Source organism: Tupaia chinensis, unplaced genomic scaffold (genome assembly GCF_000334495.1).
Source record: "Tupaia chinensis unplaced genomic scaffold, TupChi_1.0 Scaffold000259_1, whole genome shotgun sequence".
NCBI lineage: Eukaryota > Metazoa > Chordata > Mammalia > Scandentia > Tupaiidae > Tupaia > Tupaia belangeri.
In genome coordinates this window covers 1,801,090-1,823,588 of record NW_006159739.1, presented here as the reverse complement: position 1 = coordinate 1,823,588, position 22,499 = coordinate 1,801,090, and the positions used below count along the sequence as shown (strand labels likewise).

Sequence of the window (22,499 nt, the reverse complement as noted above, 5' to 3'; positions counted from 1 at the left end):
AAAATTGTTTTATAGTTTACTAATATTTTTATTTCTTTTTTGCATTTTTTAGTTGCTGTGTCTTTATCAATCATTTATTTTACATTATTTAAGCTACCATTAATTCTATTTATTCTTTAAAAAGAACTCAGACTTTGTACTTTTCATTTCTAAAAGTTTACTTTAGGGCCCAGCAGATGACATAATGGTTAAGGCCTTGGAATTCCCACATGACCAACCGCAGTTCAAGTCCCAGACCTGACGGCTTGGGACTCTGCCTCTCTCTTTCTCTCTCTCTTTCTGTTTTTGTCTGGCAAAACTCATGTAAAAAAAATATTATTTAAAAAGAAAAATTTACTCGAATCTTTCAAAATCTTTTATGCCTCACAATAGCAAAAATAGACAAATGGGATTATATCAAACTAAAAAACTTTTACACAGCCAAGGGAAGAATTAACAAAGATATAACATATAGAATCGGAGAAAATGTTTGAAACTCTGTATCTGACAAGAGATTATTAACCAGAATATAGAAGGAACTCAACTTAGTAGCAAAGAAACAAATAATATAAGTAAAAATATGTACAAATGATCTGAATAGACATTTCTTAAAAGAAATTGGGATGCTTTCTTACTCTTTCTCTCTCTGCACCTCTTTCTTTCTCTCTGGCAAGCATAGGCATCCTATAGCAATTGTTTTTAAAAAGAGGTTTTTGCCTTAAGGCACATGTGCTCACTGGAGAGAGAGAGACAGAGACAGTGAGAAGGAAAGTGAGAAATCACCCCCCAGGGAGGATGGCCACACCACAATCCCTTCTCCATTTTGCTCCCAGGATCTTGGGCACACCCGCACATGTACCCAGCGTGATTTTGAAGCCACCAGGTCGATGACTTGAACCACAGTTTCCATGTTAGAGTCTAGTAACGTAACCGCTGCACCATCTGGTGGCCCCTATAGAAAATTTTTAAGAAAGGAAAAAAAGCTTAAGTGCTGATAAAATGGGGTAAGCAGGGCTAGCCCCATAGCTCACCAGTTAAGGGAATTGGATTCCTTAACATGACTGACTGTAGTTCAAATCCTGGCCCTGGAGGTTTGAAGAACATGCCAGGTGTGTGTATGTGCTTGCCCAATATTCTGACAGGAAGGATAAATGGAGGGAAAAGGATTGTGATATGATCATGCCCCACAGTGAGTGCTTTGTTGTCATTAAACAAAATATTTGTTTAATGTATTTAAGGAGTATTTAAAACCATTTTGTTTACTTTAAAGAGAGCTAGAATACAGTGGGGTTATTATTAATTTCCTTATTATTTAAATAAATGTGATCTTTTAATGTTGATATTCTTTCTCTTTGTGCTAATTTTATTACTATAAATCAAATAGCTATCATTAATGAATTCTTTATTCTACTTTAATCTGCTTTTGCCTAGGACTTCAGAAATTACCAATACACCTTGCCAGTGGTTCAAGGTTTGGTGGTTGATATGGAAGTTCGGAAAACCAGCATCAAGATTCCCAGCAACAGATACAACGAGGTAAGATTACCATAAAGGCATATTTTTTATAGTTGAAAACATGAACATAGGTGAATAATAAATTATTACATATAAATTTTATTTTTTAATTAATTGGTAATAAAATAAGTTTATGATTATTATAAATGGCTTTTTTTAATTATTGGGAATTTTATTATAGAAAGGCAAGAGGTTAAATTTCTGACTTGTTATTAGTTCTGTGATTTTACATTCTGATGCCATGATAATCATTTATAGGTTTTAATTTTAATTAAGGTATAAAGTTAGCCTTTTATCTGTAATATTAGTGATAGGACTTTTTTTTATTATTTTCTCTTTACTATAAATATGTATTATTTTTGACTATCATTAATGTTTAAGTATACCTCAGTGAAAGTCCCCAAATGGCTTTACATAGGATTTTTTTTTTGGAGAGGTTTTCACTATAGGGCACATGCGCTCGCCAGACAGACAGAGAGAGACATAGAGACAGAAAGCGAGAAATCACCCCCCAGGTGGTATGGTCACACCGCAATCCCTTCTCCTCATTCTCCTCTTGGGATCTTGGGCATGCACGCACACGCGCCCGGCGTGAGTTCTAAGCCACCGGGTCCGGGACACGAACCGCGGTCGACTACGTGGGAGTCCAGTGACATAGCCATTACGCTAACTGCTGGTTCCCATGGCTTTACATAGGTTTTGAAAACATATGATTATATTTTGAATTCTACATAGCTAGATTCAATTTATCAGTGTTTTGTAACTAAAATGAGACTTGCATGCTATACACACATTAAAAGGATTATGTAAATAGTTTTCTTCGTCAATTTGCATGTGAAATTTTTCTTGAATTTAAATATTCTAAAAATATCTAAAGGTAATCATTGGGTTTTTAAAAAGAATTATTATTTTAAAACTTAGTTTAATATAATAGTGGTTAAAATTTATATTTTATTAGGCAGGGTAATAACTCCCCATCGCTTTTGCTGTTTCTTTTCTTTCTTTTTGTTTTTTTTTGGGGGGAGAGGATTTTGCTATAGAGCATGTACGCTCAGAGACAGAGAGACAGAAAGTGAGAAATCACCCCCCAGGGGGGATGGCCACACCACAGTCCCTTCTTCTCCATTCTCCTCTCGGGATCTTAGACATACACACACACGCGCCCATCGTGAGTTTAAGCCACCAAGTCCAGGACTTGAACTGCAGTCGACTACATGGGAGTCCATTACGCCATCTTCTGGTACCGCACTTTTGCTATTTCTTAGGTTGCTTATTTCATTCCTTTTTTCTTTCGTTCCTCTTTTACTTCTTTATTCAGCCATTTACTCACTTTGTATGAAATAAACATTTTGTACTTGGTATGCACTTAGAATCACACGGCTCTCTTATTGGACTCATGAGCTCAATGCTTAACATTAGTGTGAGAATGACCTATGTGGAAAAACCTTTGCCCTTGACTTTCCTGTGATATTTTTAGGACATAAGAAGATGTTAACTAGGGGCCAACTGGTTATGTGGTGGTTAAAGAGGCTGGATTCAACATGGCCTAATACACGGTTTGAGTCCTGGACCTGGTAGCTTGAGGAATATGCCAGGCACATATGCATATGTGCTCATAATCCTAAAAGGAGGGAGAAAAGGAGGAGAATGGATTGTGGAGTGATCATGCCCCCCACTGGAGGGGTGCTTCTCACTTTGACTCTCTCTGTCTCTCTCTGACAAGTGTAGGTGCCCTGTAACAAACTAAAAAGAAAAAGAAAATAGTAGCAGTAATGTATACTAAATTTTTTCCAGGATATGGCCTAGTTGCAGTGGCACAGTACTGGAAGCCATATAGACAATTTGGGGTTTGGTTCCTGAGTCAATTTGTACACTCCAGGTGTGCATGCGTGCCAGTGATCCTGTGACTGGATGAGAAAGGATTATGTGAGATCCTGCTAAGGGTCCTTAATTTTCTCTCTGTCTCTCTTTTTCTCATGAAATAAATAAACTTATATTTTTCTGGAATATAATTAGCAATCTTTAGTTGTTAGTCCTGTCTTGAATATCAAAGCAAAATATGCTAGACTAGATAAATTTTTTAAATTTAAATTTAATTTAATTCAGTTCTAGTTTTAATTTTTTTGAGGTTTTTCCCATAGGGTGTCTGCATTTGCCAGAGAGAGACAGTGAGAGGGAAAGTGAGAAAACGACTCCCCTGGGGACGGCCACATGGCAATCCCTTTTTCCCCAGTTTCCTCCTGAGATTTTGGGCACACATTCACATGTGTCTGGCATGAAAATGAGATTATTTTCATCATTGTATTAATTAACACTTATTGAATAAATAATAAATATTACATACCAGGTACTATTCTGAGCATGTATATATCTTTTTATTTATTTAATTTGATTTTTAATTTTTTTTTTGAAATTGACCAGAAAGAGATAGAGAAAGAAAAGAAAAGTGAGAAAACAAGCTGTGAGGTTAGGGACTTGAACCGTAGTCAGCCATGTGGGAGTCCAGCCGTCTTAACCACCACGCCACCTGCTGGCCCCTTAGCATGAATAGTAAAACACAGAGAACTAAGGTAACTTGCCCATGGCTATATAGCTAGCAAACGGTGGAGGTAGACTGAAACCTAGGCAGTCTGATTTCAGCATCCTTGGTCAATTACCAATCTGGTTTTAGGGCTGATAAAGTAATTACAATACTTTTGTTCACAAGTATTTTGGGGCTACTGTAACTGTCCAAGTCCCATCTTCAAAAGGTCTTCAGTGTGGTTCTATTTAAATTTAGTATATAGACAAATCATTGCATAGCCAGTGTGTGTACTCAAACATTGGAATACCACAGAACAGGGGCCTGCAGGTGGTATAGTGGTTAAGGCGTTGGACTGCTGCATGGTTTATTGTGATTTGAGTCCTGGATCTGATCGTTTGCTCTCTCACTTTCACTCTGTCTCTCTCTCTCTGGCTAGTGCACATGACCTGTAGCAAATTTTAAAATAATAATAATAAATAAAAATGTAAAAAAATACTACAGGACAGTAAAACTAGTATTACCTATGTGGAATTTCTTAATAAGTGACAGTTTAATATGTCTCTTGAGACCAGAAAAGTGATGAGGCATAGGGGAAAAAGTCAGACTTTGCAATTAGATCTCGGATTGACTTAATTACTAGCTTTATTACCTTAGTGGATTAATGTCTCTTCCTAAACTCTTTTGGAAAATGAGTATGCCCACCTAATAAGGTGTGATATTTAAATCGTGTGTCAAGTAACAAGTGTGGTGCCTAGTATACTATCGTTGTTCATAAATGATATATTATTATTGTTGTTGTCATAGTCATTCAGATTAATCGTTCATTTGATTAACTCTTACTGAACTTGTGTTACAAGCTTCCTATTTTATGGGCTTGTATTTAATTTCCCAGTTTAACTAAACGTTTTTAGAAAGTACAGGGCATTGTACAGGAAGGCAATCAGTGGTCAAGATGCTAAGAATCATTTTAGAAGAAAATATTGAAGTTAAGTTAATGTGAGGAAGAGAAGACTATGGAGGAAGGGTGCTGCACCTACCACAGTCTGCATAGTCTCTTCTATGCTTTCAGACTGCAGGGTTACTTGGTTGACCTGTAGCAAATTTTAAAATAATAATAATAAATAAAAATGTAAAAAAATACTACAGGACAGTAAAACTAGTATTACCTATGTGGAATTTCTTAATAAGTGACAGTTTAATATGTCTCTTGAGACCAGAAAAGTGATGAGGCATAGGGGAAAAAGTCAGACTTTGCAATTAGATCTCGGATTGACTTAATTACTAGCTTTATTACCTTAGTGGATTAATGTCTCTTCCTAAACTCTTTTGGAAAATGAGTATGCCCACCTAATAAGGTGTGATATTTAAATCGTGTGTCAAGTAACAAGTGTGGTGCCTAGTATACTATCGTTGTTCATAAATGATATATTATTATTGTTGTTGTCATAGTCATTCAGATTAATCGTTCATTTGATTAACTCTTACTGAACTTGTGTTACAAGCTTCCTATTTTATGGGCTTGTATTTAATTTCCCAGTTTAACTAAACGTTTTTAGAAAGTACAGGGCATTGTACAGGAAGGCAATCAGTGGTCAAGATGCTAAGAATCATTTTAGAAGAAAATATTGAAGTTAAGTTAATGTGAGGAAGAGAAGACTATGGAGGAAGGGTGCTGCACCTACCACAGTCTGCATAGTCTCTTCTATGCTTTCAGACTGCAGGGTTACTTGGTTATAGGTCATACCTGACCCCAGGTTCTCATGAAGATAGAGAACACGAGCCATGGTTTACTAGCAGTACAGTGTCAGATATTTGTCTTCTAGGACAATCTTTGCAACAGTTCATGCAGCAGCTAATTCGAAGCATCTTTTCTGCTCTTGCCTTATCCTGAATGATCACTCACATGCACAGAAACAAGATTCACGCATTATCCGTCCTGGCATAGAAGTCTTACTCCTGACAACAGTTGTCATATCTCTTAACAACTTTATAAGCATAGAATCCAGGGTGTCTTCAGGAGACATGCTCTATTACAAGAGTTCAAAGTTATGGATAACTATATTGTCTGAAAATCTCTGTCTAAATGCAGTTAATCAGCTTTCACTTCTGGTCATGGTGTAATCACAGGGACCAGTTGCTACAAGTTGAATTGTGTCCCCGCCTAAGTTCTCACATTTAAGTCCTAACCACCCCTGGCACCTTGGAAGGTGACAAGGCAATCAAGATTAAATGAGGTCATTAGAGTGGGCCCTGATCCAGTATGACTGGTGTTTCTATAAGAAGGGGAAATATATGGACATAGACACACACTGAAGGAAGAGGATGTGAAGACACATAGGGAAAAAATTGTTGTCTACAAGCCAAAGAGAGAAGCCTGGATTAGATCCTTCCTTTACAGCCCTCAGATGGAACCAACTTAGCAAACTTTGATTTTGGACTTCTGTCTTCCAAAACTGCGAGACAATACATTTCCGTTGTTTAAGCCAGCCAGTCTGTGGTACTTTGTTACAGGTGATAGAACACAATATACCAACCCACCTTAAATAACTAAACATCAGGACATGATATTTAAAAATGAAACAAAACAAAAACAAAGGAAAGAAAGGCAGAGGTGAGTGCTACGATTATCCTTCCTTACTGCTTGCCGTTTCCAGGGCGTAATGCAGGTGGGGGGAACCAATACTGAGCCTAGAGCTCTCCCTGAGTTGAGGAGACAAGTGCATGTGCCCTATCGCAAAAACCTAAAAGAAAGAAAGACAAATTAAAAAAAAGAAAGATGATTTTTTTTTTTGGACCAAAAAATGGTAGTTACAGGGCCAGCCCTGTGGTCTAGTGGTTAAGGAAGCCAGACTCCACATGGCCAACTGAGCAGTTCAAATCCCAGCCCTAGTGGCTTGAATAACATGCCAGGTACTTGCGCATGCATGCCCCAGACCATGACAGGATGGAGAGATGGAGGAAAAAGTATTGCAGTGTGACCATGCCCCATAGAGGGAGTGCTTTCTCCCTCTCCCTCTTTCTCTGTCTCTCTTTAGTGAGTGCACATGCACTCTGGTTTTTAAAAAGTCATTATATAGCCAGTTACTTTTTTTAGAGGTTTTTGCCATAGGGCACATGTGCTTGCCAGAGCAAGACAGAAACAGTGAGAGGGAAAAAACAAGCAAACAAACAAACAAAAAACAGTGAGAGGGAAAGTGAGAAATCACCCCCTGGGGGAGTTGGCCACACAGCAGTTCTTTCTCCTCCATTCTCTTCTTGGGATCTTGGGCATGTGCACACATGCCTGGAGTGATTTTCAAGCCAGTGGGTCTGGGACTTGAACTGTGGTTGGCCACTTGGGAGCCTAGTGATATAACCACTGTGCCTTCTGCTGGCCACTGTAGCAGGGTTTCTTTTTTGTTTGTTTTTAAAGAAAACCCTTGGGGCCAGCAGGTGGCGTTGGTTGTTAAGGGTGCTGGCCTACCATGGTTTGAGTCCTGGACATGAGGAGGCTTGCTTTTTTACTTTCTTTCTCTCTCTCTTGTTCTGTCCCTCTCTGATCAAATTAAAATAAATAAATAAATTTGACCAGAGAGGGACAGAGTGAGAGAGAGGGAAAGTGAGAAGCAAGCTGCCAGGTCCAGGACTCAAACCATGGTCGGCCATGTAGGAGTCCAGCTCCCCTAACTACCATGCCACCTGCCGGCTACCACAAGTGCTGTTTTTATGAGTATATACATGTGTCAAAATGTATAAAATTGTACACTTTAAATACATGCATATTTTGCCAATTATTTTAAGTGTAACTGTAAAAAAACATATACCATAGACCAGCAGGTCGCGTGGTGGTTGAGGCACTGGACTCCCACTGGATGCCGACAGTGGTTTGAATCCTGGACCTGGTAGCTTGCTTTCTCATTTTTCCTCTCTCTCTCTGTTCAACTTACAAAATAATAATAATGGATAAAATAAAATAAAATAATTCTTTAAAAAAAACACACCGTTTCTTTTGATACTGTAATAGACATTTAAACTTTTATTAGGTTACTGTGGGAATATAGCCATAGAGTTAACCTGTCAAAGTCTTATGCAAAAAGGAACAAAATTACTCAAAACCAAAAAGACAGAAATAGAGACGTTTATGTGGGTTGTGATATAATGACAAGAATCTGGGAAATGATATATTTGTACAATTCTCCATCTTGTATAATCGAGAGTGAAAGATAGGCTGAATGGCCTCTTTAGATTCTTTCCCACACTAAGATTCTAAAATAAGAATTTTGGTTTATTTTAATTCAGAACTACACATACTCTTCAGAGAAGTGTGAAATTACTAAAGCATCATTTCATAGGTTCATTGTAGCACTAGCAAGAACAGATGGTGCTAAAATCTGTTTGAGGAATATTGGATTTCTAGCCTTCAAGGAATATATTTCTTTTCTTTTAGGAAGGGAGGAGCTGATAGCCCTCTTTTTTTTTTTTTTTTTTTTTTTTGAGAGATTTTCACTGTAGGGCGCGTGCGCTCGCCAGACAGACAGAGAGAGACATAGAGACAGAAAGCGAGAAATCACCCCCCAGGGGGGATGGTCACGCCGCAATCCCTTCTCCTCCATTCTCCTCTCGGGATCTTGGGCATGCACGCACACACACCCGGCGTGAGTTTTAAGGCACCGGGTCTGGGACACAAACCACGGTCGACTACGTGGGAGTCCAGCGACATAGCCATTACGCTAACTGCTGGTTCCCGATAGCCCTCTTTACAAAAGAATATAAGCAGTAGTTTAAAAGGCTCTAGAGAATAATGCAGAGGAGGGAGGTGATGTTCTGTTGATTACTGGTATAGCTATTTCTAGTTTATATAAGTGGACTTCCTAACTGGAAAAATGAAGTTAAATGTGAATTTTAGTGCAAAAATGGTTAAAATTTATGTAGTTTTTAATAATATGCATTTTCTATGAAATTTTTGAAGACCCTTCATATATAAAAGACAGTGTTTAACTGTAAATTTAAATTCAAATAAGAATGTGCCTGTAAGATGGCACCAGCAGGTGGTGTATTGGTTATGTCACTGGACTCCCACATAATCGACAGCAGTTTGAGTCTTGGACCCGGTGGCTTAAACTTACACTGAGCTCATGTGTGTGCATTCCCAAAATCCCGAGTGAAGAATGGAGGAGAGGGGATTGTGGTTTGGCCATCCCCCCCTGGGGTATGATTTCTCGCTTTCTGTCTCCTTGTCTCTCTGGCAAGCACATGTACCTATGGCAAAAATATCTCTCTAAAAAAGTGTCTCTAATTAAGATCCCATGCTGGTATACCTCTATAACTGATGGCACCAATCCCAGAATAAGGAAACTATATATATATATTTACATTGCCAAAGGCCATGTGCACTCACCTGAGACAGAGAGAGAGGGAGAGGAAGAAAGAACCCCCTAGTGGGGCATGTTCAGGCCACCATCCCTTCTCCATTTCTTCATCCTTTCTGAATTTGGGGCACTCAACATGCATACACCCAATATGTTTTTCAAACTTTCGGTACCAGAATTCAAACTGTGATTGCCCATGTGAGATCCAACTCCCTTTAAACATGAGGCTAGGGTTTAGAATTACATTTTTGGGTTTTTTTTGGAGAGTTTTTTTTTTTTTTTTTTTTTTTTTTGCTATAGGGCGCGTGCGCTTGCCAGACAGACGGAGAGAGACATAGAGACAGAAAGCGAGAAATCACCCCCCAGGGGGGATGGTCACGCCGCAATCCCTTCTCCTCCATTCTCCTCTCGGGATCTTGGGCACGCACGCACACACGCCCGGCGTGAGTTTTAAGCCACCAGGTCCAGGACACGAACCGCGGTTGACTACGTGGGAGTCCAGCGACATAACCATTACGCTAACTGCTGGTTCCTAGAATTACGTTTTTTTAATTGATGCTTTTTTCTTTAATTTTCTTTATTCATTTATTTAAATTTGACCAGACACACACGGTATACACACACACACACACACACACACACACACAGACAAAGCAAACCACCAAGTCCAAGACTCGAACCGTGATTGACCATGTGGGAGTGTCCAGTGCCTTAACCACCATGCCACCTGCGGGGCCCCCCCCTTTTTTTACACGTTTTTTAAAAAATAATTTTTTAATTTAACTATTTATTTATTTATTTATTTTTGGAGAGGTTTTTGCTATAGGGCGCGTGCGCTCACCAGAGAGACAAAGAGACACAGAGAGACAGAAAGCAAGAAATCACCCCCCAGGGGGAATGACCACGCCGCAATCCCTTCTCCTCCATTCTCCTCTTGGGATCTTGGGCACGCACTCACATGCACCCAACGTGCGTTTAAGCCACCAGGTCTGGGACTCGAACCACAGTCAACTACATGGGAGTCCAGCAACATAGCCATTACACTAACTGCTGGTCCCTTAATTTAACTTTATTGTTATTTGTTTAAATTTCATCAGAGAGGGACAGAGTGAGAAAGAAAGAAAGAGGAAAAGTGAGAAAGCAAGCCCCCAGGTCCAGGACTCGAACCATGGTTGGCCATGTGAGAGCCCAGTGCCCTTAACCACCATGCCACTGCCAGCCCCTATTCTTTCAGTTAACTCGTGATTTTCATGGACTCCAAGGGTGGAAAACACCGGAGGATGAAGCTCACGTGCTGCCTTACTTGCTGTGTTAAAGCAGTTCTTTGGAGATGATATCCACACAGTTTTTAATTCCGCTAAGCTCTCTGCCTGTCTATAAATGTTCATCACTCCGCATATACCGTTGACACAGCAGTTGTTTCTCTGCCTTTTATCACTGTGCCATTCTCATTAATTTGTGAGCTCTTTGGAAGGGTCCCAAATTCCATGATCTCATAAGAGGTACTAGGTTTAATTATTTACTGCTAATTTTAAGGTTGCAGGGAGATTTCAAAAAGTTTGTGAAAAATGGAGTTAAAATATGAGTTTTTGTTGACTGAAGGAAATTTTGAAAACCATGCACAGTGTTTTCTCAATACACATTTATCATGAACTTTTCGAAGGCCCCCCCGTACTCTGTGGCCCGGTAGGAAGAGTGGCAAAGACAGGTTTGGTGCTTTTCTTTTTCGTTTTTTTTTTTTTTTTGAGAGGTTTTCGCTATAGGGCACGTGCGCTTGCCAGACAGAGAGACACAGAGAGACAGAAAGTGAGAAATCACCCCCCAGGGAGGATGGTCACGCCGCAATCCCTTCTCCTCCATTCTCCTCTCAGGATCTTGGGCACGCACGCACACGCACCCGGGGTGAGTTTAAGCCACTGGGTCCAGGACGCAAACTGTGGTTGACTACGTGTGAGTCCAGCGACAAAGCCATTACGCTAACTGCTGGTTCCCTGCTTTTCTAAACACTTAATATATTTTATTTAACTCTCATAACTATTAAATAACTTTATCCCATTTTGTGAAGTAGGAAACGGTGACCCAGAGAGGTCAAGCGTGCTCAAGAGCAGCACACAGGTGATGACTAGCAAGCCAGTATTCAAATACAAGCAGTATGGCTTATGTTGCCGCTGTAATCGTATCTAAGGTCATGTGGATGATGACATATCAGAAATACAGAGAATGTGCTCTGGCAGTTTAAAGAAGGGAGTAGTCACAGAAAAGTCTGACTGGGGGTTTAAAGAAGCCTTCATGAAAAATTGGTATTTTCACTACGTTGTAACCTAGGGGACAGCACTTTCAGGTCTGGATATGGGAGAGGAAGGAGGCCAAATAATAGCATCTGCAGAAGGCTCAGAGTTGGAGGAGATGGCAGGTGGCATGGTGGTTGAGGTGCTGGATTTCCACATGACTGACCATGGTTCAAGTCTTGGACCTGGCAGCCCAAAAATCACAACAAATAAATAGATAAATAAATAAATAATTTTTTTTTTTATTTTTTAAAAGAAAGGCTCAGAGATGGAAAATAGTAAGGCATTAGTACTGTGTAGAAGCAGCATGTAAGGATACTGTAAGAAGAGAAGAAAGCTAGGAAAGCTGGCTTGGGGCTAGAATACAGGACGCTTGTGATTCTGAGTGGACAAAACTATATCGAAGCTGTGCTTTGATGAGTATGAAAATACTATGTGGAAAGAATCAGAACTGATAGAGATCCGCTAAAGGAAAATTAGTTATAATGTTATTATTGTGTTCAAAAAATAAATATTCGGCCTTGAACTATGGTGAGGATAGAGATAAATACAAGAGATAATATGAAATTGATCTTACACAGAAATGGCATGTCTAAAATGAATAATTGAGTATATCATTATATGCCAGCAAGTTTATTTTATAGCCAGGAATGTTCTTTGAATATTTAAGCTCCTTTTTTTATTATAAATGAACATTATTTTAATGAAAAAAATTCACTCATCTCTAAAGGAATATGAAGTTTATTTCACTGGACTTAAAACTGACATCCAGGGACCAGCAGTTAGCGTAATGGCTATGTTGCTGGATTCCCATATAGCCGACCATGGTTCGAGTCTCGACCCAGTGGCTTAAACTTACGCTGGGTGCGTGTGTGTGCACGCACCGGAGATCCCGAGAGGAGAATGGAGGAGAAGGGATTGTGGCATGACCATCTCCCCTGAGGGGTGATTTCTCGCTTTCTGTTTCTCTGTCTCTCTCTGTCTTTCTGGCGAGCACACACACCCTATAGCAAAAACCTCTCAAAGGAAAAAAAAAAATAAAGTGACATACAGAGTAATGAATGTCAAGGTCAGGTATTTATTCAGATTGTCTGAAGTGAAAATGTTTCTTAGTCTGCTTAGTATAGAAACCATTAGAAACCACTTTAATGATTTAGAAGAAGCAATGTATATAACATTCTTTTTTAAAAAGTAATTACTTTATTTAACTTTATTATTGTTAATTGTTTTCCAGTTTGATCAGAAAGAGACAGAGGAAAAAAGAGAGGGAAAGTGAGAAAGCAAGCCACTAGGTCCAGGACTCAAACCACAGTCAACCATGTGGGAGTCCAGCACCCTTAACCACCATACCACCTGCCAGCCCTGTACATAACATTCTTTAAAATTACTGCACGGGATCATCTTTATTTCTTTCTTTTGTCTTTAAAGAATTATTTTAAACTTTATTTTATTTATTTATTTTAGTTTGACCAGATGAACAGAGAGAGAGAAAGAGAAAGCAAGTCACCAGGTCCAGGACTTGAACCATGGTCAACTATGTGAGAATCCAGTGCCTTTAACCACTATGCCACCTGCCAGCCCCCATCTTTATTTCTTTCAAATGTAAATTGCAAATGAGAATCTTAATTAGTTTGTCAGTTGGCTTTGCTAAACAGAAATCTTTTAGCTGACTCATCCTGTTTGCTAAAGAATTATTTAAAAGTAACCTTTGGAAAACCCTAATAGAAGTGGCTTAAATTAATGACATCGATATATGTCAGTTTAAGAGGAGTATTCAATTATTGCTTGGATGCTTCTGGTGACATAGTGATATATTAAAATGTTAAGTTTGCAAGAGTTATAGACATAATAATGTAAAGCCAGAGATGATGTTTTAGAGTTATATTGGTATAAGACCTGGGAAGAAATTTAACCAAGGAGGAAGACTCGTACCCTGAAAGCTACAACACATTGCTGAAGGAAATTAAAGCAGACCTAAACAGATGGAAATAGTTCTTGTATTTATGATTTGGTAGACTTAATATTATTACAATTTCAGTCACTACTCAAAGTGATTTACAGATTCAGTGCAAGCCCTGTTAACATTTTAAGGGCCTTTTAATTTAGTATTTTACATAAAAGGAAAAAAACCAGTACTCAAATTCATCTGGATTTACAAGGAACCCTGAATAGCCATTCAAGAATGTCCTTGAAAAAGAGATACAAAATTGGAGGATTCTACTTCCTGATTTCAAAACTTACTACAAGGCTACAATAATAAAAATCATGGTACTGGCATGGATTAGAATTAAGAATGTATAAGACTTTAAGAAATAAATTTATTTCATTAATAATCTATAATAATTTAAGAAATAAATTCATTAATTTAAGAATTAATTCATGCATTTATGGCTACTTGGTTTCAGTAAGGGTGCCATGACCATTCAATGGCAAAACTGCGTAGTCAGTCTCCTTAACAAATGTCGCTGGAATAACTGGATCTCCAGTCAAAGATGAAGTTGTCACCGACTTCACTGTGTGTAAAAATTAACTCAAGATGGATCAGTGAACTAAATATAAGAGCTAAAATCATAAAGCTATTAGAAGACCTTAGATTTACCATTGAGTTCTTAGATCTGTATGACACTGAAGCGTAAGCATCAAAATTAAAAATAAATGAATCAGATTTAATAAAAATTCAAAAACTTCACTGGGGCTAGCCCCATAGTACAGCACTTAAGTGCTGTGCAGAGGTAGCTGGATCCCTCATGGCTGACTGCAGTTCGAGTCCTGCCCTGGCAGCTTGAGAAACATGCCGTGTACATGCGCATACACCTGGGATGCTGATGGGGTAACAAAATGGAGGAAGAAAGGATTTGGGCATGACCAGGTCCCACTGGGAGTACATTTTCTCTCTATTGTGCATGTACCCTCTGGCATTTAAAAAGATAGAGAAGAGATTGCAGCATAACCATGACTATGGGGTTGCCTTCTCACTTTGCCTGCCTCTCTCTAGCAAGTGCACATGCCCTCTGGCAAAATGAAAAAAAAAAGGAAACTAACAAGTGTTGACAAGGATGTGGAAAAACTAGAATCCTTGTACATTGCTGGTTGAAGTGTAAAATGTTTCAGCCACTATGAAAAACAGTTTGGTAGCTTCTCAAAAAGTTAGACATAGAATTATCATATGACCCTGCAGTTCTTCCCCCAAGTATATAACCAAAAGAATTGAAAATAAAGTAGTCAAACTATTACAGGTACACACAGACTTAGCAGCACTGTTAAAGTAGTGGAAAGACAGAAGCAGCCCGAATGTTCATCGACTGCTACAGGCGAATCTCCAAAACTTAATGCTATGGTCGCAGACTAAAACATACAGTATGTAATGATTTCCCTGAAAACTGCTATGGTGTTAAATTCGGAGGCAGCTTCAGACTATTACTACATTGGTGGTAACTACTCACTGAGCTTTTTTTAAAAAATTATTTATTTAATATTTTATTTATGATTATTTTTAATTTGACTAAAGAGACAGAGAGGGACAGAGGGGGAAAAAAAAAGTGAGAAAGTTAGTCGTCAGGTCTGGGACTCGAACCATGGTTGACCATGTGGGAGTCCAGCACCTTAACCATCATGCCAGCCCTTTGTTAAGCTTTTTTAATAGGTAATAAATCCAGAGTAGCAGCCTATGTATATATATTCCTAACACCGTGTATGCTTGCATTTAAGTTTACAATAAGCCCCAAGTAAAACAATGGAAATGTATATAGAACTATTAGTTCTTACATGATTTAATTATATCAAGATACATGGGACCAGCAATTAGCATAATGGCTATGTCACTGGACTCCCACGTAGTCGACCGCGGTTCGAGTCCTGCACCCGGTGGCTTACACTCACGCCAGGCACATGTGCGTGTGTGCCCAGGATCCCGAGAGGAGAATGGAGGAGAAGGGATTGTGGCGTGGCCATCCCCCCTGGGGGTGATTTCTCACTTTCTATCTCTCTGTCTCTCTTTGTCTTTCTGGCGAGTGCACGCGCCCAATAAGAAAAGAACCTCTCAAAAAAAAGATACATGAATTTAACTTTTATATAGGCAAGCTATCCATTTTTGTCCATTTTATTGTGTGTTAAAATAACATCCCTCTCCTACATTCTTTTCTTGACCCAAATGAAATATTAACGTAAGGTGAAGGTAGGAGAGGGAATTGACTGAGATGAATGTCTCTAATAAAATACCAATAAATTTGTCAGACTCAGAAAACAAAAACCCAAAAAACTTCATGCTAGGCAAAAGAAACAAGTCACAGTAGTCACAAACAGTAGGATTCTTTTTATACGAAATACTCAGAATAGATAAATGTATAGAGACAGAACTCAGATGGTGGTCGGAGGGGGCATGAGGCTCTGTGGTTCTGCAGTTTATAAATAGGAGGAAAACGGAAGTAAAACAATGAAAATTTAGGTTGGAGTTTTAAAGGAAGCTATTTCAAAAGGATTAGATCAGAATGTTAGACAAATGGAATGGCATGAGGAAATAAAGGGACATAAAAACAAATTGTCATTAACCTCCTTAAGTCAGAGACTAAAGTTAAACATCAAGGTCAGCTCAGATTTATTTACTATACATAAAACATTAGCCCATGAGTTTTTTCCAGGTTAGCTTCAACATTATCATCAATCTTTTGATAAAAACAAGGCAAGATATTAGTAATGCTTTTCAGTGATGGTCTCAAATGTAAGGTAGTAAAATTAAAAAACAATGGATTTGGGGGCCATGATGGTTGAGGCGCTGGACTCCCACATGGCCAACCGTGGTTCAAGTCCCAAACCTGGTGGCTTTCTTTCTCTCTTTCTTTCTTTCTCATGAGCACACATGCCCTGTAGCAAATTAAATAACAACAATAATAAGTAAAATTAAATAATTCTTTAAATTAAAAAAACAATGAGTTTCATGTATTTCTAAGGAAAGCCTCATTTCTTTGGATGTTGAAAAACAAGGCAGGTGCACTTAAATAATTGTATGTTCTTTTGGATTTAGAATTTCAGGGTGTGTTTCCTCAGAGAATCCAGTGGATAGGAAAAACTTGCAGTTACCTAATTCTAGTTATGGAAATTTGGTTCAGCAATAAAAAGACAAGAAATGAATGCAAAATACATCATGTGCTTAGGTTATGGTACAGATTATTTATTAATTGTATAGTTATTTATTTATTTTTATTTTTTTAATAATTATTTTGCTTAACTGTATTTATTTTTAATTTGACCAGAGAGGGACAGAGCAAGAGTGAGAGAGAGAAAGTGAGAAAGCAAGTTGCCAGGTTTGAGACTTGACCCATGGTCAATCATGTCAGAGTCCAGTACCCTTAACCACCATGCCACCTACCAGCCCCAGAGAGTTATTTATTTTTTAATGGTGACTGAGTCTTCACTTTTTTTATTTTTTTTAGGGGTTTTTGTGATAGAGCATGTGCATTCAACGGAGAGACAGAGAGACAGACAGCAAGAAATCACCTATTGGGTGGATGGCCACACCACAATCCCTTCTACTCTGTTCTCCTCCTGGGATTTTGGGCATGCATACACACATACCTGGTGTGAGTTTTAAGCTGCCAGGTCCGGGACATGAACCCTGGTTGACTATGTAGGAGTCCAGCAACATAACCATTACACCATCTGCTGGTCTCTCACTTTTTCTTTTTTGGGAAAACTTGATTTTTTTTTAAGAGTTATTTTTTATTTAACTTTATTTATTTAGTTTCATTTTACCAGAGAGGGACATAGTGTGTGTGTGTGGGGGGGAATGTGGAAAGCAAGAAAGCAAGCTGCCAGGTCTAGTACTCGAACTGTGGTCAGCCTTATGGGAGTCGATTGGTCTTAACAGCCACACCACCTGCCGGCTGGCCCTAGAAAACTTGAGTTTTTAAAAGTTTCTTTCAAAAAGAGAGAGACAGACAGACAGATATCTTTTACAGGGTCTTGCCACACTCTGGCCTTCCCCACCAGCTTCCTGACCAACCAGGATCATAGGTGTGCACTAGCATCTTCGAGTTGATCCGGGATCCAACCTAGGCCTCCTGGTGATGGTTTCAGTGTCATGCAGTCACACCATCCTACCTCTGTCACCACAGCTGGGCTTCAATTTATTTTCATTATTTGGTAGTCCCTTTGTCATCTTAATAAGTAATGTTCTGTTCATTTTGTCTTTGAGAAGACGCAGGTGCACCATGTCAGACAGAATGCCCCTTCTTGTCAGAATAAAACTAACCTTTGATTGCAGATGATGAAAGCCATGAACAAGTCCAACGAGCACGTCCTGGCAGGAGGTGCCTGCTTCAATGAAAAGGCAGACTCTCATCTTGTGTGTGTGCAGAATGATGATGGAAACTATCAGACCCAGGCCATCAGTATTCACAACCAGCCTAGAAAAGGTGAGCATTTGAGCCGGTTGGGATTTTGATAATGGAAGGTTATACGGGACTTGGGGAGTTAGACACCTCAGTCACCAAATACTCATTTCTTGGTAGATGGCCACAAACTGATGAACCTTTCCTAGCATGCTCTTCAAGATAATGTTAACTCTCCGAGTAGTCAAGATTCAGAGTTGCGAAGGGGATTTCTCTTATGTTGAGGGAAACATTTAGAAAATATTGCCTCAATGTATTAAAAGGGCCAACCTTGTTATCTGAGGGTAAGACCAGGCTCCCTAGTTGAGCATATGCCTAGGTGGGTCCAAGCTTGTTGGATGACCTTCCCCACAGAATGTTAATTAATGGTTGACAGGATTCTGAAAGAAGGTGTCTAGATTTAGTGGTACTCAGAATGCGGCCTTATCACATAGGAAATTGACAGAAGTAAAGAATCTACACCCTAGGTCTGCTAATCAGAATTTGTATTTTTTTTTATAGTTTCTACCATAGGGCACATTTGCCCACCAAAGAGAAAGAGAGAGAGTGAGAGGGAAAGTGAGAAATCACTCTCTGGGGGGATGACTACGCTGTAATCCCATCTCCTCCACTCTCTTTCTGGGATTTTGGGCATGCACACACACCTGCCTGATGTGATTTTTAAGCTTCTGGGTCTGGAATTCAAACTGCGATCAGCCATGTGGGAGTCCAGCACCTTAACCACCACCACCTGTTGGCCCAAGGACATGTATTTTCAAAAGCGATACCCCAAATAAAGTAGGTGATAAGCCCTCAATGCTCCCTATTAAGTTGAATTGTATCTAGAATATTCAAATCATTCCTAGATATCATTAATGTAAAATTAAAAGGTCTCTGGGACCAGCAGGTGGTGTAGTGGTTAAGGCGCTGGATTCCCACATGTCCGACAGCAGTTCAAGTCCTGGACCCAGTGGCTTAAAAATCACAATGACTAAATAGATAAATAAATAAATAAACATTTATTTGTTTGTTTGTTTGTTTGTTTAAAGAAAAAACCTAAAAGGTCTCTAAAGTGTGATTTAACATCTGTGAGAAATCCGAAACCTAGCGAGTAGTGTGGTGGTTAAGGTGCTGGACTCCCACATGGCCAACCATGGTTTGAGTCCTGGACCTGGTGGCTTGATTTCTCATTTTTCCTCTTTCTCTGGTGAGCACATGTATCCTATAGCAAACTTAAAAAACAATAATAAATTAAATTAATTAATTAAAAAAATAAAGAAACCTGGGACCTAGCTCAAAGGAGGACTTCTTAAATAAAGTATAAATATTTAATTTAGAAAAAAGTGTAGGTTGCAGCACCAGCAGGTGGCATGGTGCTTAAGGCACTGGACTTCCACATGGCCGACCGTGGTTTAAGTCCGGGACCTGGTAGCTTGCTTCCTCACTTTCCCTCTCTCTCTCTGTTTCTTTCTGGTAAGTGCATGTGCTCTATAGCAAATTAAAAATGATAGTAAATAAAAAGTAAATAATTTTAAAACAAAAGGTATAGGTTGGAAGAGGATGAAGAATGGCTCTCTGAAAGATTTTTTTTGTTTTGTTTTTATGTGAAAATAAGGTTTAACTTACTTTCTACAGCTACAAATGGCCAGAATGAGCACAAATGGGTAAAAATGACAGAGAGCCAGATTTGGACTCAATTTGAGAACACACTCTGTGACCCTGAGTTATCTAGAAGTGAAGCGGTTTGCCTTGAGCTTGTTGGCTCCTTGCCAATGGCTGGCCAACTACCCATTCAAGGTACACTAGGAAGTGGGATTAGCCTTGTCCCGCCTAAGATGTGGGAAAACGGACAGTGTAGTGAATTTCTCAGACAGCCAACGGTAATGAAATGTCCTTTGTTTTATGAAAAGTGTGGTAATAGGAGTTTGTCTTTTAAATGGATGTTTAATTTTTTAAGTAACTCTACTTGGCAGATAAAATAATTGGTAACATAGCTCTGTCTACGAAATAGATTTTGATCTAAAAAAAAAAGTCTGGAAATCACATAGTTCAGACCAGAGGTCAACAGACCTTCTCTGTAAAGGGCTAAATGATAAATATTTTAGACTTTACAGGCCTGTGGTCTCTGTCGCCAGCCATTCAGCTTTAGTGTTCTAATATTAAAAACTGCCATAGATCATTCATTCATGTAAATGAATGGACAAGGCTGTGATCCAGTATAATTAATTTGCAGAAACAGACTGCAGGCTATCATTGGCCAAATCCTGGAGTCACCCACTAAGATTCCTTTGGTTGTAAGATTGTTCGGTTCTTTTTTTTTTTTTTTTGAGAGTTTTGTTTTCTACAGGGCACGTGTGCTCACCAGACAGACAGAAAGAGACAGAGAGATAGAAAGTGAGAAATCACCCCCCAGGGGGGATGGCCACACCACAATCCCTTCTCCTCCATTCTCCTCTCGGGACCCTGGGAACGCACGCACACGTGCCTAGCGTGAGTTTTAAGCCACCAGGTCTGGGATGCGAACCGCGGTCGACTACGTGGGAGTCCAGTGACATAGCCATTATGCTAACTACTGGTCCCTAAGATTGTTTGGTTCTTGATTAGAGGAAGAGTAAGACAAAATTGAGCAGCTTATCGTAAAATCTTATTCCCAAGAGTGCCCATAAGTATTGGAATTACTGGCTACTTGTATATTTTGTATAGATTCCGTGTTTTTAATTTTCTATATGACAATGTTTAAAGAATTCCCAACTACCAAATGTTTCCTTATTGTTCCCAACCCCTCCATTTTGGAGGCTTATCTTCATTAAACTTTTCTTATTGCTATTTCAGTGACTGGTGCCAGTTTCTTTGTGTTCAGTGGCGCTCTGAAATCCTCTTCAGGATACCTCGCCAAGTCCAGTATTGTGGAAGGTAAAAAATGAATTGCCTACTCCATCCACATTGGTTCAGTCCTTATTATATGACCAAAAAGCAAGGGACATTAAGGGAACCTGTGACTTCCGTTGTAAATGTCTGGCTCCTATTATGTATTTGGTAGCCTCTCACACGTCAGAAAATGAATCCTGCTATGAGAATGTGTAGTTCTCCAAAGAAGGGAACAAGTGGTACAGATATCCTGGGACAGTGACGTGACTAAGGGATGGCCTTTCAGAGCTCGAGGGTAAGGTACATGAAGGGAACTTAGTTTGAGTTAAAACATATCATTGGATGCAAATATGTAAATCTATAGATGAAATTCGGTCCCTCCTACCCACAAGAATCCTGTTTGCTACTAGTTTGCTGTAAGTAGACACAACATATCCTGACAGAAGCTAATTAAATTAAATGAAAGGCCAATCAGCACAGTTTCTTTTTCTTTTTTTTTTTTTTTTTTTTTTTTTTTTGAGAGATTTTTGATACAGGGCACGTGTGCTCACCAGAAAGAGAGAGAGAGACAGAGAGATAGAAAGCAAGAAATCACCCCCCGGGGAGGATGGCCATGCCACAATTGCTTCTCCTCCATTCTCCTCTCAGGATCTTGGGCATGCACACACACGCACCCGGCGTGACTTTAAGCCACCAGGTCCGAGACTCGAACCACTGTCGACTACATGGGAGTACAAGAAAGAGAGAGAGAGAGAGAGGAAAGTGAGAAAGCAAGCCACCAGGTCCAGGACTTGAACTGTGGTCAGCCATGTGGGAATGTCCAACACCTTAACCACCACGCCACCTGCTGGTCCCCAGCTTCTTTTCTTTGTTGGTCATTCTTCATTAAATTTTGAAGTGGTTACTATTATTGCATAACAAATTACACCACATTTTGATGATTGAAAACAACTATTTTATCTTGCTTTCTGATTCTTCCGGCTCAAGAATCTTGACAGAGCTAGACAGGGGTGCCTTGACCCTTCTCCACGATATTTGGGGGTCTCAGTTGGGCTGACTTAACACTGGGGGTTATTTGATGGCACAAAGCTAGAATTACCCAGAGGTTTGTTCACATATGTGCCTGGGATGATTTAAAGGCTAAATGTAATGACCAGGATCACTTAGCATGGCTTAGTAGCCTTGGGATGGTTGAACTTCTTAGATGCTTACCTCAACTATTAAAGAATTATTAAGAAAAGAAATCTAGGAATTAGGGTCAACCAGTGGCATGTTTGTAAAGGTAACTGGGCCCCATATGGCCAACTTCACAATTCAAATCCCAGTCTGAGCAGTTTGGAAAAACATGCTGGGCTTTTGTTGCTGCATGCCCAAAATCCTGAGAGGAGGAGAAGGGATTGTGACTTGTCCATCCTCTTTTTTTTTTTTTTTTTTTTTATCATCATATCTTCTTCATATTACATTGGATTACATATAACTTTACAGTGTATTACATTGTTTCTTCAAAAGGGAATGCCATGCACGTCAGTCAGTACAGAGACATTAATCTCCCCACTTCAACATTCCATATCTTTTCTGTTTTCCCCAATCATTATCTTTATTATTCTAATTA

The 22,499-nt window shown here is 39.3% G+C and overlaps 1 protein-coding gene across 3 annotated transcripts in view; it reads left to right on the top strand.

The window, feature by feature from the left end:
- Nucleotides 1–22,499, top strand: part of ZFYVE9 (zinc finger FYVE-type containing 9) — a 137,589-nt gene that overhangs the window by 97,660 nt on the left and 17,430 nt on the right. For all 3 annotated transcript variants that reach the window (XM_006149398.2, XM_006149399.2, XM_027772237.1), the window contains 3 exons: nt 1,411–1,515; nt 17,914–18,064; nt 20,852–20,932. In XM_006149398.2, coding sequence (XP_006149460.1) covers nt 1,411–1,515; nt 17,914–18,064; nt 20,852–20,932 — 337 coding nt within the window. The remainder of the gene's footprint in view (nt 1–1,410; nt 1,516–17,913; nt 18,065–20,851; nt 20,933–22,499) is intronic.